Source organism: Prionailurus viverrinus, chromosome C2 (assembly GCF_022837055.1).
Source record: "Prionailurus viverrinus isolate Anna chromosome C2, UM_Priviv_1.0, whole genome shotgun sequence".
In the NCBI taxonomy this organism is placed as follows: Eukaryota; Metazoa; Chordata; class Mammalia; order Carnivora; family Felidae; genus Prionailurus; species Prionailurus viverrinus.
This window is the reverse complement of record NC_062569.1, coordinates 75,031,238-75,045,932: the sequence shown is the minus strand read 5'-3', so window position 1 is coordinate 75,045,932 and position 14,695 is coordinate 75,031,238. Positions and strand designations below refer to the sequence as shown.

Below are 14,695 nucleotides of genomic sequence, written 5' to 3'. Positions count from 1 at the left end.
TTATTTTGTAATTGAGAATACCAAGTCCCAGGGAAACGTGTATGCCTTCCGTACTATCCACTGAAGAAAGACAGGAAAGCAAGGTGTTGGTTCCACACCAGCATTTCCACTAAGGCACACGCCTTTGTGAGGATACCAAAAGTATCAAGGGATAAACACTCTGGATTCTAGAGGACCATCTACTGTACTACCTGTAGAATTGTTTCAGTCTTTATGATTTTAACAAATTTACTCTCTGCAACTGACCAGAGCTGTCCAAGACAGACACCCAGGCTGAGCTGCGGTCTCATGTAGGAGGGACCAAGCGGGGCTGGGCAGGGAGGTGCAAGATGGACACCTCAGGACAGTGGGACATTGTGACATCATCAGTGATGGTCTCAGGTAGTTTCCCATCACTGGCCCTCCAGTCTCAGCTGTTACTGCAAGTCCATTCTTCTACCATGAGTGTGGAGCAGCTCAAATCAACAGATCCACATGTACCTTGAGGTGACAGACTGGCTCTGGTGAATACCCCCTTTTGTAAATTTAGAGGTGACCCTTTGTTGGCTCTTTTGTGTGAAGGGGTCAGTGGTGTTCATTTTTCTAGGGACAGTCCTTAAGTTTCCTCCTTTTGTTCTGATTAAGGATTCATTTTTAAATAGTTCAGAATGTGGGGGAAAAGTCCTAGGCAGTCGGTCATCTCTTTGGCTGCTCTGAAAATGCTTACCAGGGAGGGAGAGTCAAAAGGCTTCCATCTCTTCCCCCACTCTGATGAGTTAGGCGTTAATTTGCAACCATGGCTCTTACATTAGACTTTTTGCAACTACAACGAGGGCCCATCCCTGCCCCTGAGGCCTCATCTTGTCTCCTTCACCCTTTAAAATATTATAATTCTGGATCAATAAGACCTAAAGGCCACGTTTTACTCAAATAGGTTGTATTGGTCAGTCTCATTTACTCTTACATATTTATAAATAGGCGAGCTTGAATTCAATAGGCACATTTATGTAAATGTTGGGCAAAATTGAGTCCACCCAAGTTAAGTGTGGGAGGGTGGTGGCTGTGCGTCCCAGACTAGTGCCTTTGAACTGTAACTATGTATACATAGTTACCCTGCAGGCTTAATTTTAGCTGGATGAACTACCAGAAATGTTAGCAATCTGTCTTTTCAGATTACTTTTGCTCTTTCTCTTTGCTAAAAGACAGATTTTTAAAGTATGGAACCCTGGTTTCACATGTTTCTTTAAACAGAACTGTAACAATTTTTATCAGCGAATATATATATATCTTAACGTGAATTTTTAAACATCTGAGGCAATTCATTTTCAAATACTTGCATGTTTTACCTTGAAAAATTATACCATCTACAGATATTCTATATTAGTCTACGTAGCTATAGATGTACAGTGAATATATATTGTGCATGTACTTTCTCTGTGTGTATGTATGTATACATATATATACACATACACACCATACATGTGTGTTATATATATAGATGTGTATACACACACACACACACACACACACACACACAGGGAAGGAGGATAGTGGATTTCAGCTAGATGGTTCCATCTTATTTGTATTGAGATTGTCACTTTGAAAAAAATCTTTACAAATTCTGTTCTTAACAAAAACCCTCAAAATCTTAAAAATTTGAAAGCTCATGACAAAAAAGTAATACAAACATGTTAATGAATATGATCAAATATTGTAATTTATACTTTATCTTCAGGACATTTCCATTTTTAAAATAATCAGGAAAATTTTAACAAATATATTTTTCTCAGTAATGATGACTGAGTAATAATCCTCCATTTCACATTCAGTACTATAGCTTGTAAGTGCAGTAATGGGTACAGTTGCTACTACATTTACCATCTGACCGTATGCTATAACATACATCTGCCAAGGAGGACAGACATTCCATTACAATAATAAACAACATAGGCATAGTCTTAAGGCAAATCAACAGATATCAGATATCTTCTTTCTTTTAACTGTTATGTAGCACATACATCTGTCATATGTATCAGGCACTTGCTTTGACACTGAAAAAGATGTATGCAACTGGGTCTCTCACCTGGAGGAGTCAGGGGTGGTGGTCATGCAGATAAATGATTATCATATGATGTCAAGATGTCCTAAGTGTAAAAGAAGTGTATACAAGGTGTCATAGAAGTGCAGAATGAAAAAAACAATGCCTAACTGCTGGAATCCAGGAATGAGGTCAGGAGATAATCACAGAGAAGATGGTTTTTGAATTGAGTATGAGGTCTTGGTAGGAAATACAGAGTGGTAGTTAAGAGAATAGTCTGTGGCCAGACTATATGGGTTTAAACTCCAGCTTTACTACTTACCAGCCAAGGAAACTTAGGCATGTTATTTAACCTTTCTGTGCTTCAGTTTTCTCCTCTGTAGAATGGGCATAATCACTGAGCATAGCTCATAGGACAAAAGTGAGGATTATGTGAGTTAGTTATGTGCCATGGGCTTAGAACAGTGCAAGGCATGACTTGGAAAGTCAGAACATGGCAGAACATGGAAAGCCCTTAATCAGTGTTAGCCCCTATGCCAGGGATAGCAGAATAAGAGAAAGCAAGGAGACACAAAGTAGTATGGCAGGCTTGGCTTGTTAAAACTGAAATATGAGGTGTATTTGTGTGGAAGGAGGTGGGAAATGACAAGATAGGTGGACAGATTAAGGGGAGAGAGCCTCCTATGTCACACCAACGAGGCTCACGTTCATGGAGCCAGTAGAGAATTTTAAGGAACAAATTAGGTTTTGTATTATAAAGAGATAACTCTGGAGCATTGGGGAATGTATAGAGGTCAGATAAGCTAAGAGATTATTGATGAGAAAAGATACAATAACGGCTCTGCTGAGGGGTGGAGGATAGAGTGGAGATTCAAAGTTATATTTTTGAGGTAAAATTGATGAGAGTTGTTAACCGATTAGATTAAGGGAGATGAAGTAGAAGGAGTTGTGGATGACTCTTGGACTTCTAGTTTGGGTGATCTGGTAAAAAGACTGGAAGAAAAGCAGGCTTGGGGATAAGGTTTTGGATTTGTCAAGATGGATGGGCCTATGATGTGACCAAAATTTAGTGTTTAGGCCTGCCACTCAGGAGCTGGAAGTCAACATTCAGTACTCCTGAAGATCTAGGTAGCAGTTGACATGTGGGAATGTGAGTGAGTGCATGACACAGGTTATACACAGGAAGAGATTCAGGGACGGTTCTGGAACATTGTACAGCCAAAGAAAGCTGAGCCAGCAAAGAAGAGCGGTCACAGAAAGAGGAAACGTAGAAGAAAGTGGAAACATGGAAAATGATGGAGAAGGAATTCAAGGAAGAAATGTTCAATTGCATGGGAGGAGTCAGAATGAGAACTGAGAATTGTACTTCAGACTTGGCAAATAGGAAAAAAAGCTGAAGAAAACCTGTGAGCTATTATCATAGGAAAGAGATATAGTGACTCCTCTTCATTAAGACCCTAGATGTTAATATTCCCTCCAATCTAGGTGAATACCTGGAGAACATCCTTGGATGTGGTCCCACTTCAGGCTTGGTGCATGAGGCAGATCTGGCCTGTCTTCACCAAGCTGTTTACCCAAAACCTAGCAAGGAGCTGTGGTGGCCAAAGATCTGTTTTGGTAGAGTTCTGGGAGCTCCTGATACATGGCTGGCTCCAGGAAGTGTTAAGTGGCCCTGGGAAGTTGCCAAAGAAGTTCTGATGCTTTGATAAGAACTTCAAAACTGTGAAGTTGCAGGGTTGATCTGGTAGCTTATGCCTGTGTTGGGGGGACAGGGGTGTTGGTGAGGATAGTGATAACAGGTTGATTCGAGTTGGTTCTTTTCTGAAACACATCCAAACTCTTGGCTCAGTCTTAGATGTGATTTTCTGATTGTTTGTTTCATTACCTGTTTTCTTATTTCCTTCCTTCATGTGTGAAAGTGTCTCATCTCTCCAACTGGATAGTCAAATTCTTAAGGGCAGGGACCACACTCCAAAGAGTGTTTTGAACTCCCTTCAAGCACATTCCCGTATTTGACCCCCAACTCAGAACCCTGGTATTCTCAGCCTCACCTGACTTAGTGCCAAGAATAGGTCAAACCTGGACAGTCCACCTGGAGTGACGTCAATCCCCTCCCCGCCCCCCGTCAAAAAAGAAAAAAACAAAAAAACACGTTCCACAGTTACCTCCCAAAATTTATCCTAGTAAGGTTGAACTGAGGGAATATTTAGAGCAAGCAGTAGATGTTGATATTGCAACTTCTGCCACTAGTTGCATGCATGGGGCCTTCTCAGTCCTTCTGGCTGAGAGCTCCAAGGCCACTCCACTGGCTTCTCAGCGGACACTTAGGTCTGGGAAGAACCTGTGCCATAAAGGACATTACCGCTCCCATGAGGCTAGATAAGTTCTCCTCTCCTCTCGTATGTCCACATGGGGGACCTGATACAGTCCAGGGGCAACTGTGGGGCAAACAGGAAAATACGAGGTGGAGGTGTTTTCACTATTTTCTTCCCTTTTGAGGGGTGGTCTTGTTGGGAAGCGGTGGTTTGGGATGGATCTAGCCTAGCCCCTCAGTCCTATCCCTTCCAGTCTCCCCATCTGCTCAAGTTACTGAGCAGCGCTCATCCTCTCCTCGAGTTGGTGTACCGGCGCCGTCCGACGGCGGAAGGAGCGCGTAGGAAGCGGAGGTGGGTGTCCTGCGGCCCCCCACCCCGCCGGAGACCGCCAGGCGCGGCGGGAGGATGTCGGCGCGCGGAGGGCGTGCGTCGCCCCCCTGCCCCACCCGCGCCCCCCCGCCCCGGGGGACCCCGCGCCCCGGGGAAGCCCCGCGCGGGGTGCCGGACGCCCGCCCCAGTCCCTCCGCCTCCCCGAAGCCCGGGGCTGCCTCCTCGGGCCGCGCCGGGGCCGTCCCGCACTGCGCATGAGCGGGAGCCCGGCAAGCCCGTGAGAGGAGCCGCCGCTGCCGCCGCCGTCCATTCGCTGCGGAGCCGGAGGAGGAGGGGAGAGGCCTGGAGGACACCAACATGGTGAGGCACTGCGGCCGCCCGCCCGCCCGCCCCGCCGGCTGGGGGCCGGCGCAGCTGCGCACCCCCGCCCCGCCGCCCTCCGCCCCGTGGCGACCCCGCCGCCCCGAGCCTCCGGCCCGCGGCCTCCGTCCGCTCTCCGGCGGGGCTCTCCTCCCCTTCTCTCCCTTCCTCCTTCGCCCCTTCCCGCCCCGGCGCCGCCGCTACGCGAGAGCCGAGGAGGCGGAGCGGAGCTGGGCCTAGTCGGGAGCCCCGGGAGTTTGGGGCGCGGGGAGAGGCCCCCAGTGCCCCTCGCCGGCCCGGCGCGGGTGAGGGAGGCGTTGGGGCGGGGGGAGGGGATGGGGCAACGGCCCTGCCCTTGCCGGGCCCCCTCGCCGGCTCTATTGTGTCTGACCGGGGTCCGGGGTTCCGGGTGAGGAGCCTCCCCCCGCCCCGAAGCCGGGGCTTCCCCCTCCGCCCCGCCGGCGAGAAGGAAAGACTTTCCCGGCGCTCCTCTCCCTCCTCCGCTCCCAGCTCCAACACCCCTCAAGTCTCCAGGCAGTTTCGCTTGGGGCGGGGTATTAGCCCTTTTCCTTTCTGCATCACCTCTTGATGCGCCCCGTGCTTTTGGAAAAGGAGAGTTTAACTGGCCAGTTGGTGGAGGTTATAGGCGCCTCTCCGCTGAGAACAGGAGAAACCGCTGAGCTTAGGGGACGTGGGGGGGGGGGCGGGGAGTACGGAAGTGCAACCTGTTCTCGTTTCATGAAATTAGGAGAAACAGACTTGCTACCTTTTGAGCACATGTTTTATTTGCTTGGGGTGGGGGGAGTAATTGCTTTATTATGCCAGTTAAAGACATTTGTGATTTTTTAAAAAACAGTTTGTCAAGTTATTCCCCCTCTTATTTTTTTGTTTGGAGAAAAAATCGTCTTAGCTTGAAGAAGTGGTAGGTAGTCAAGTTATCTGTTTACATTTTGGTAATCATGTAAATAACTCTGTTTTCGTTCTCTGTTTTTTAGAAGTGAGGTTTGGTATTATAGTCTGAGCATGAGTTGAATTCCATGCAGGTTACTGTATGAATAGACAGTAAAAATGATATTGTTGTCCTTTTGCTCCTGGGGAACATAAAGGCCTCTTTGAGGAGGGCGTATGTGTGTGTCTGTGTTAAGGGAATGCCCCAGTATCTTTGCTTTTAGTTGGTCTTATTTCTTCTGAATGACACTTATCTAGCCCCAGCCTCCAACTTAGCAGAATTTTGGTATCATGTACGGATATGTGGTTATAGTTTGTCATATATTCAGAGGTAAGTTTCATGAAAATTTGCCATTTGTATTTGTAAGAAAACTTTGCCGTGAAGTCCAGGTTAACGTTTAGAGTGATACTGCAGTGTTGAAAGATCTGCTGGGGCATCTGAACAGTTTCTAAAATTTTTAAAGTATTTTGATGGTCACAGACGTTACTCCTGAAGTTTCGAGGCTCTTGGCATGTAGATGAGTAGTAAGTTTGAAGTAATGAAATGTAATTGCCCGGTAAACACTCTGAGAGAGCACTGACATGTGCTCTGTTCATAATACTCTGTAAATCATCAGCATCCTCTGGAAACAGCTCTTGATAATGCTCATCACCTGTTCAGGAATTCAGGATTCATGTGGTTCATGCAAGAGTTCAGCTTGGATTGGAGCTCTTAAGCTTCTCTCCTTTTGTTAATATTAAATTAGCTAGTTTTGGAACTTAGCCATAACTCATCTAATTATACCAGTAGTGGCAGCGTATCACTAATTTAAAACACTTTCTGTGGCTGAACTCCGATCATGTCACTAGAGTTGTCTTGGTATGCTCTTGTTAGTTAGAAACGAAATCACCATGTCCTCTAATAGAAGTTAGGCCATAAGAATTTTGTAGTTAAGTTTTCATCATAAATATATAATTGTTTCTTAATAGTTTTTGGGCTATTGTTTTTCTGTGTATTTAGCTAGGCTTATTTCTAGAAGGCATATCGTCAATTCTAGGGCAGGCTTAAATGATGGGATATCTGAAATATTTTGTATAAAAAAATTGTTCAGTTAACCTGACTACTTAGACCAAAAATAACCCCAAAACTAGACAATATTCTATTACTCCTGAAAATATTTTTAAAAGTATTCAAAACTTCTAGGTTGTTTTCTTATTTGTCAGATGACAGGATTGAATTTGATGATTTCTAAAGTTCTGTTCAGCTAAAAATTTTTATTCTAATTTCTGTTAGATGTGTTAAAAGTATGTACTTTGTAACCTACTAAATTTTTATAGATTCACGGCATCATAGTAGGAGTCAGAACTGGTTCCAGAGATCATCTGTTTTACTCCTTTTCCCTTCTACAGAAGAAGAAATTGAGAATCAAGGAGGTTTTGATTTGTTTGTTTGTTTGTTTGTTTGTTGCAGAACTGAAACTTTGCTCCTGGTTTACTGTTTCCCCCAGTATTTGTAGTATATGTAATCTTTTAACTCACATGAAATCTAGAGGAATTGTGAAAACTGGATTTGAAATTAAATTACATTATTCATTTAAGCAGAGGAAAATCCATGTATTATTAATGAATATGTTAAATAACAAAATTCAAATGGATGACTAATGGATGTTAATTACAGTGCTTTTAATGGCTTTCTAAAAAATGTGTGGACTTTGAAATTTAAGATTATATTTTCAATAAATACAGAGTTTATGAGTCCAAATGAATGTAGCCCTGTTTAAGGTGTCTGTTTAGAACTTGTTTCACATTGTTTTGCATAGGCACAAGTAAAGGAGGGTCTTAATTCATTTCAGTAATTATTTATTGAAACACTGTGTGCCAACCACTGTTCTGGGAACTGGGTGGGTGGGTGGGTGGGTGGGTGGGTGTGTGTGTGTGTGTGTGTGTGTGTGTCTTTCTTTCACTGAAAAGATGAAAATCCCACCTCTTGAGAGGGCTACATTTTAGTAGGAAGACACAAATAATAAACATAATATATCTTTTTCTTCTATGTTAGAGGGTGTTAAGTGCTATGGGAGAAAAGCAGTGTTAAGGAGGGGAATTGGGGGCACAGGGGTAGTGGTGTCTGCACCGGTGATGAGGTGAATTTTGAGCAGACTAGGGAGAGGAAGGATTAAGCCATGAAGAAATGTGGTAGAGAGAATTTGAGGAACAGTGAGACCAGTGACTGGAGCATTGTGTATGGAGGAAAAGGGCATATTGGGCATTGGAGCTGATGCGATCTGAGCAGGAAGGGGTGGAAATGGGCATGGTTGGGAATTGTAAGGATATTGGGTTTTTACTCCAAGAGAAATGGGAAGCCGCTGAGAGATTTTGAGTGGTATGATAGACTATTTCTGTTCTCCCATAGTGTCGTATTACAATATTGTAGATAATTATTTTTTAAAGCAACCCTTATTTTTTTAAAACAACCCTTTAAAAAATAACCCTTATTATAGTTTTCTTTACCATGTAGCTTCTGTGTAGAGGGTTTTGAATTCTGTTTAAGATGACTGTCTCATCTTTAATAAAAACTAGTTGACCATTGAGTTTACCTAACCATGCTAGTTAATAAAAACGAAACCTCTTCCGTAGATTGTTTTAGAATGTGTTCTAGTAGTTTGTACGAAGTTTAATAACTACATGCAGAAAATTGGACCTTTGGGGAGAAAGAAGGACATTAACATTTATTAAGAACATTGTGTCTGCTAATCAGACAATTTACAACTTATTAATCTCCAGTCTATGAGGTGGATACTCTTACCTCCTTTTAATATATCTGGAAATGGAGGTTTACTGGTTCTAAATTATTTGACCAAGGTAAAGAGCTAGTATGTGGCAGAGCATGGTTTAGAAGCCTGGTCTCTGATTAACATACTTTGTTTAACCCTCCTTTTTTTTTCTTTCTTTCTTTTCTTTTTTTAAACTTAGCAGGCACTCTTTCAGTATAGGTGTGAAATTTTTGATTAGTTTCATTCTTGTTTCTTCCCTATCATATTTTGTAGTGACCTAGTTTTTTTCTGTATCAAATGAAATGATCTGATGTAAACATCTAAGTAATTGAAAAATTAACACTCTTTTGGTACATACAGTAAAAAAGTTGAAAGTAAAATTAACTCTCGTGGTGGTGGTTTTTTGTTGTAAGTTTTAAAAAAGCTGAGCTTATTTCAGTCAAGTGGCTGTTTCCATTATTGCCTTATAGGTTGGGTCAGGCATAATGAAAATCTGTGAGAAAACTTCCTTTTAAATTTCAGTGTGTGGTGTTCAAGTTGTGATAGCATTAGCCATGACATTTGATGAAGAGACATAGTTCCAAATAGGATTCAGTTGCTTTGTGGACACAAATAAGCTCTTGAATAACCTGCTGACTGTCTAGTTTACCTACTCATTTTAGGTGTACACACCCCACCTAAGAAAAAGCAAAAACAGAAGAGAAAAGTGCCAGTAAAGCATTTTTCATCACTTTATTGAATCCATTTTTAAGTAGTTGATACCTAATCACTAACAGTGCTTAGACTGCTTGTTTGTATTGTAAAATTTTAAGAGAGATCTACTTTTAGAGTTCTTTAAAGAATTCTGTTGCATTACACTTTTGAATCCCTCAACACTGAACATGGCATTCAGCAGCAGATAAATTGCTGAAGTTCATGTCCCATATCTTTGTTATATTAGTGTATTTTCATTTCAGTAAACATTTAGAGTGCTCATTTATTATTCATAGGATTCTAATATTTTTGGATTTAGGATTTGAATAGATACCAGATCTTAGAATTAGGAGATTTCATTTTTCAAGGATCATTTATTCTCTTTATGAAACAAATATCACATGACTTTTTAATGCTAGTCATTATTATAAGTTATTTAACTATGGAACTTTAAAAATCTTATTTAATTCATTCTTTGTTCTTTTGTTTTGTTTTTGCCTGAGTAATCTTTTTGTTAATTCGAGATTTCTTTAGAGAAGATGTTTATGGAGAGGAGAAGTAAGTTTAAATTAGCTACCTTGGGGCGCCTGGGTGGCGCAGTCGGTTAAGCGTCCGACTTCAGCCAGGTCACGATCTCGCGGTCCGTGGGTTCGAGCCCCGCGTCGGGCTCTGGGCTGATGGCTCAGAGCCTGGAGCCTGTTTCCGATTCTGTGTCTCCCTCTCTCTCTGCCCCTCCCCCGTTCATGCTCTGTCTCCCTCTGTCCCAAAAATAAATAAACGTTGAAAAAAAAATTAAAAAAAAAATAAATTAGCTACCTTGACTGCTTGTTAGAAATTCCAGTAATAAGATTGGGAGAATCAATTGAAATATGATGGCTAACACAAGTATTTTAAGAGTGTTATTTCTATCCTGTTCTAGATAATCAGGATTTAACAAAAATAACTTTTTAATAGTCAAAACAGTTGCTAAAATCAAAACATTTATTCCATTTACAGTGGAAGTCATCTTTTGAATAATCTATTAATTCTTAGGTGAGGAGGAGAAAATCCTTTAAATTTATATATTAAAAAAAATTTTTTTTTTTTTTTTTTTTTTTAATTTTAAGTAGGCTCCACCCCCAGTGTGGGCCTTGAACTCACAATCCTGAGATCAGGGGTTGCATGCTTGACTGAATGAACTAACCAGGAGCCCCCAGAATACTTTTTTTTTTTTTTTTAATTTTTTTTAACTTTTTTTTTTTTTTTTTTTTTTTTAATTTTTGAGAGACAGAGACAGTGTGTGAGCAGGGGAGGGACAGAGAGAGAGGGAGACACAGAATCCAAAGCAGGCTCCAGGCTCCACGCTCCAACCTGTCTGCACAGAGCCTGATGCGGGGCTTGAACCCACTAACTGCGAGATCATGACCTGAGCTGAAGTTGGACACCCAACCAACTGAGCCACCCAGGCACCCCAGAATACTTTCTAAAAACCTATGAGGAAAATCATATAGAACCAAACAAAATTTAGCAACATACAAAACCAGTTTGAATCTTACAAATGTACTTTCTGAAATACTTTTTACAGTGACTTGATATTATTTGAAACATCATTGACTACAGTATTACATAGTATATTATTCCATGTTTGATTTAGCATTGGTATAAGCACCTCTTAGAGAAGAGTTTGTCGTTGAAAGTACAGGAAGGTTTTTGGATGAATGGTAAGAGGCATAGGCCTAACCATAAATAATTATTCTAAACTGCAGATTATAATTTAAAATAATACTGGTTTTTGTTTTGCTGAATATTTGAAATTGTACTCATTTGCTTATATTTTGGGGGCATAACCTATACATGTATTTGTATTTTCTCTGGGTTTCAAGCCTTGTCATTGGAAAAGGAAATCCTGAGTTTCAGTGCCCCCCCCCCCCGCCGTTTTCCATCTTTGTACATTTAAAACTGTAGATTGTGGTTATCTTTAAAAATAGACTATGACATGACAATAAACATTTTTCTTCCTGTTGAATTACTTTTTTAAAAAAATTAACTTTTCTTAAAAAATAACCCATCACCCTCTTCTCCTCTCCTTAAAAACTTCTAAAAGGGAAGTTTCATCCCTAAATTAGCCTTTTAGTTAGGTTGTGAGGGAATACTTAATGGACAGTTTTTTAGTCAGAATGCAAATTGTTTACATTAGAATGGGGAAAGGTCAATTGATTACTTATTTAACTTTTCCATAAAGATAGGTGAAAAAATCCAGCTCACAATTCCCTTCCTCCTTCCAGTTCACATATAATTAGTCAGTGGTTGCACTTTGGCACTTTTTGTTTTCTCTTTCACTTGATGATAATATAGAGTAAATGGAAAGACTGCAAGCCTTTGAAGCCAGGCAGCATGGTTTCATTCCTGGCTCCACTACTTTTTATAGAAGTCTGTCCTTAGATAAATTGAACTCTGAGGCTTAGTATTCTCATTGGTAAAATGGAATCAGTGATAACGACCTTGAAGGATTGTTAGTAATTTAAATGCCTAGCACAGTGTTGGCACCCACTAGGAACTCAAATGTTAGTTGCTAGTTTTCTGATTGATTGTTAATCATATTTTTCTATTTGCATACAATTATTATTTTTTCTCTGTAGTATTCTTCATGGACTTGAAAGGACTCCTTACCATATATGTGCCAGGTACAGTTCTAAGAGTTTAGCCTGAATTTACGTAACCTTCACACCCTGTTTACAGATGAGGAAATTGAAGCACACAGAGAGAGGTTAAGTAATTTTCCCAAAGTCACACAGCAATTAAGAGGCATAGGTGGGATTAAAATCCTGCCAGTCTGGTTTGAGAGTCTGCACTACTCTACGCTAATCATATATTGCCTCTCTGTGCAGGTAGAGGGGAAGAGGATTTCTAGCTTCTCCTACCTAGATTCTTAGTCTGGCTTTCCTGCAGAACTTTGCCCCTAGGTGAAAGTCTTCTCCAGGAGTGGGTAGTCTCATAAGTTGAATTGATTTTTTTCCTTGCACTTTTGACTTCAGACCTGTAATTTTATGGAAAAGTCTTTCATAGATGAATGGTTTGGGATATGGGTAACGTTTGGTTATATCTGCTGAATACTGTGTATCATACATGGAAGGTATGGTTTTTCTGGACTTAAACTAGGTCTTCTAAGTTTCAGGTGAAGTTAAATTGTTAATCAGATAGTAAACCCATGAGAAGCTATACACAGCTGTTAGAACTATGGGTGATCATTACAGTGTTTTGATTTTTTTTTTTTAATTTTTTTTTCAACGTTTATTTATTTTTGGGACAGAGAGAGACAGAGCATGAACGGGGGAGGGGCAGAGAGAGAGGGAGACACAGAATCGGAAACAGGCTCCAGGCTCTGAGCCATCAGTCCAGAGCCTGACTCGGGGCTCGAACTCACGGACCGCGAGATCGTGACCTGGCTGAAGTCGGACGCTTAACCGACTGCGCCACCCAGGCGCCCCAACAGTGTTTTGATTTTTTTAAAGCATGGTCTTTGGGAGCTAGGTTCATCAAATCCTGAGAGAACTAGAATTGAGTTAGAAAACTAATTCATTTAAAATATAAAGACCTTGGTATTTTTCTTTTTGGAGTTCAGACTGAATTTGAAACTTCAAGGGTGAGAAGTTGAAAATTCAGAATAATAGATATAAATGTGTTTTAATTTTTTGCTTAAAAAATATTGCTTAAAAGCATTTCCATTTTGGAATTGTTAGGACTTAGTTGACTAGGAAATACTTCTCCATGTTCATTATTTTTATTCGTGGAAATAATAATAAAAATTCGTGGAAATAAAAATTTTTATTCGTGGAAATTCGTGATCATTGTTATTTTTATTTGTGGAGCATTTCTGTCTCCATTCTTCTATCGCTATAGACTTTATAGGATCAGTGGTAAGATGTACTTGACTACATGATAACTTGGCTACGTCCAGAGTATTGTGTTTATTGTTTTCCAGATAAACTGTTATTTTAAATTTTTTTTTCAACGTTTTTTATTTTTGGGACAGAGAGAGACAGAGCATGAATGGGGGAGGGGCAGAGAGAGAGGGAGACACAGAATCGGAAACAGGCTCCAGGCTCCGAGCCATCCGCCCAGAGCCTGACGCGGGGCTCGAACTCGCGGACCGCGAGATCGTGACCTGGCTGAAGTCGGACGCTTAACCGACTGCGCCACCCAGGCGCCCCTAAACTGTTATTTTAAATGTGATTCATAAATTTCTTAAAAAAATTTTTTCATACATTGAGTGAAAAAAAATTGCAGACATGTGCTGGATTTAAGTATTAAACAATGTGTTGATTACCACATTTTTTATTTTGGAAAGATGAGCAAATAAGTGCTTTTTACTGTCCAGATTATAGTAATATTTCTAACATTGGTAACCACATACAATTGTAATTAACTTTCTGTTACAAAAGACAACACTTCTTTTTTTCTATTCCCCTCCCCTCTCTCCTCCCTGCCTCCATTCTCTCTCTTTTTTTGCTAGAATTAAAAATAATCAGAATATATCCTATATTTCATACATTTTACTTATTTCAATCTTGAATTTCCTTGAAAATTTGACAATATTTAGATAATTTTCATATTTGAGTACTGAAGATTGTATTGTCTCATCTTATTTAATGCTTTATCTAGTGTGTTCCTTTTAAATAAATCTTAAAGTGAATGACATATACTTATGAGTGCTGAATCATTGTAGTTGTCACATGTTTTTGCTCTTAGGAAGATCCCCACTGCATTTGTAGTAGAAATAGAGAAAATCCATCTGTTTTTTTCTTTTTCAGTTTTCTGTCCACCCTCTTATCCCCTATGAAATAATTTTCTTTTTGCTGGTTAAATACCCTTTTTCTCTTCCTTAAGTTGATAGAAATTTAAACCTTTGATGCCATACTCAAAATCAGAAAACTTTGCCTGGTACTCCCATGTAGCCTGGGGAAAAAAGTAGGAGTGTTAGAGGGCTCTAGAGATGTGGGAAGGGGCAGCTGTATGTAGTACACTTTAGCTTTGCTCTAGGACAGCCTTTGAGATTACGGAATTGAGTGGATCTTCCCTAGTAGAGGGGAAACACATGATTAAGATTGATTCTAGGCACAGAGAACTGAGAGAAAAATGGTAAGAGTACATTTTAAGTACAAAAAGGGAGGGTACTTACCAGACTTTGCAGGAATGGAATTGCTTATTGCTTCTTGGCCTATCAGGAACCCATCCAGTCAGTTCTACACCAGGTATCATTCATTAGCCTTTATGGTGTTGAAAGTGGATAGCTGCAGCCCTTT

General features: G+C 40.7%; 1 protein-coding gene across 4 annotated transcripts in view; it reads left to right on the top strand.

Moving 5' to 3' along the window:
- The first annotated feature begins 387 nt into the window (after positions 1 to 387).
- The window catches only part of DCUN1D1 (defective in cullin neddylation 1 domain containing 1), a 35,046-nt gene continuing 20,738 nt past the window's right edge, over positions 388 to 14,695 (top strand). Inside the window, exon 1 of one of the 4 annotated variants that reach the window (XM_047875502.1) lies at positions 388 to 486. In XM_047875502.1, coding sequence (XP_047731458.1) covers positions 475 to 486 — 12 coding nt within the window. In that variant the 5' untranslated portion in view covers positions 388 to 474. Of the gene's footprint in view, positions 532 to 4,825; positions 5,023 to 14,695 lie in introns of those variants that run through there. The other 3 variants (XM_047875504.1, XM_047875505.1, XM_047875503.1) reach the window with 3 other exon arrangements.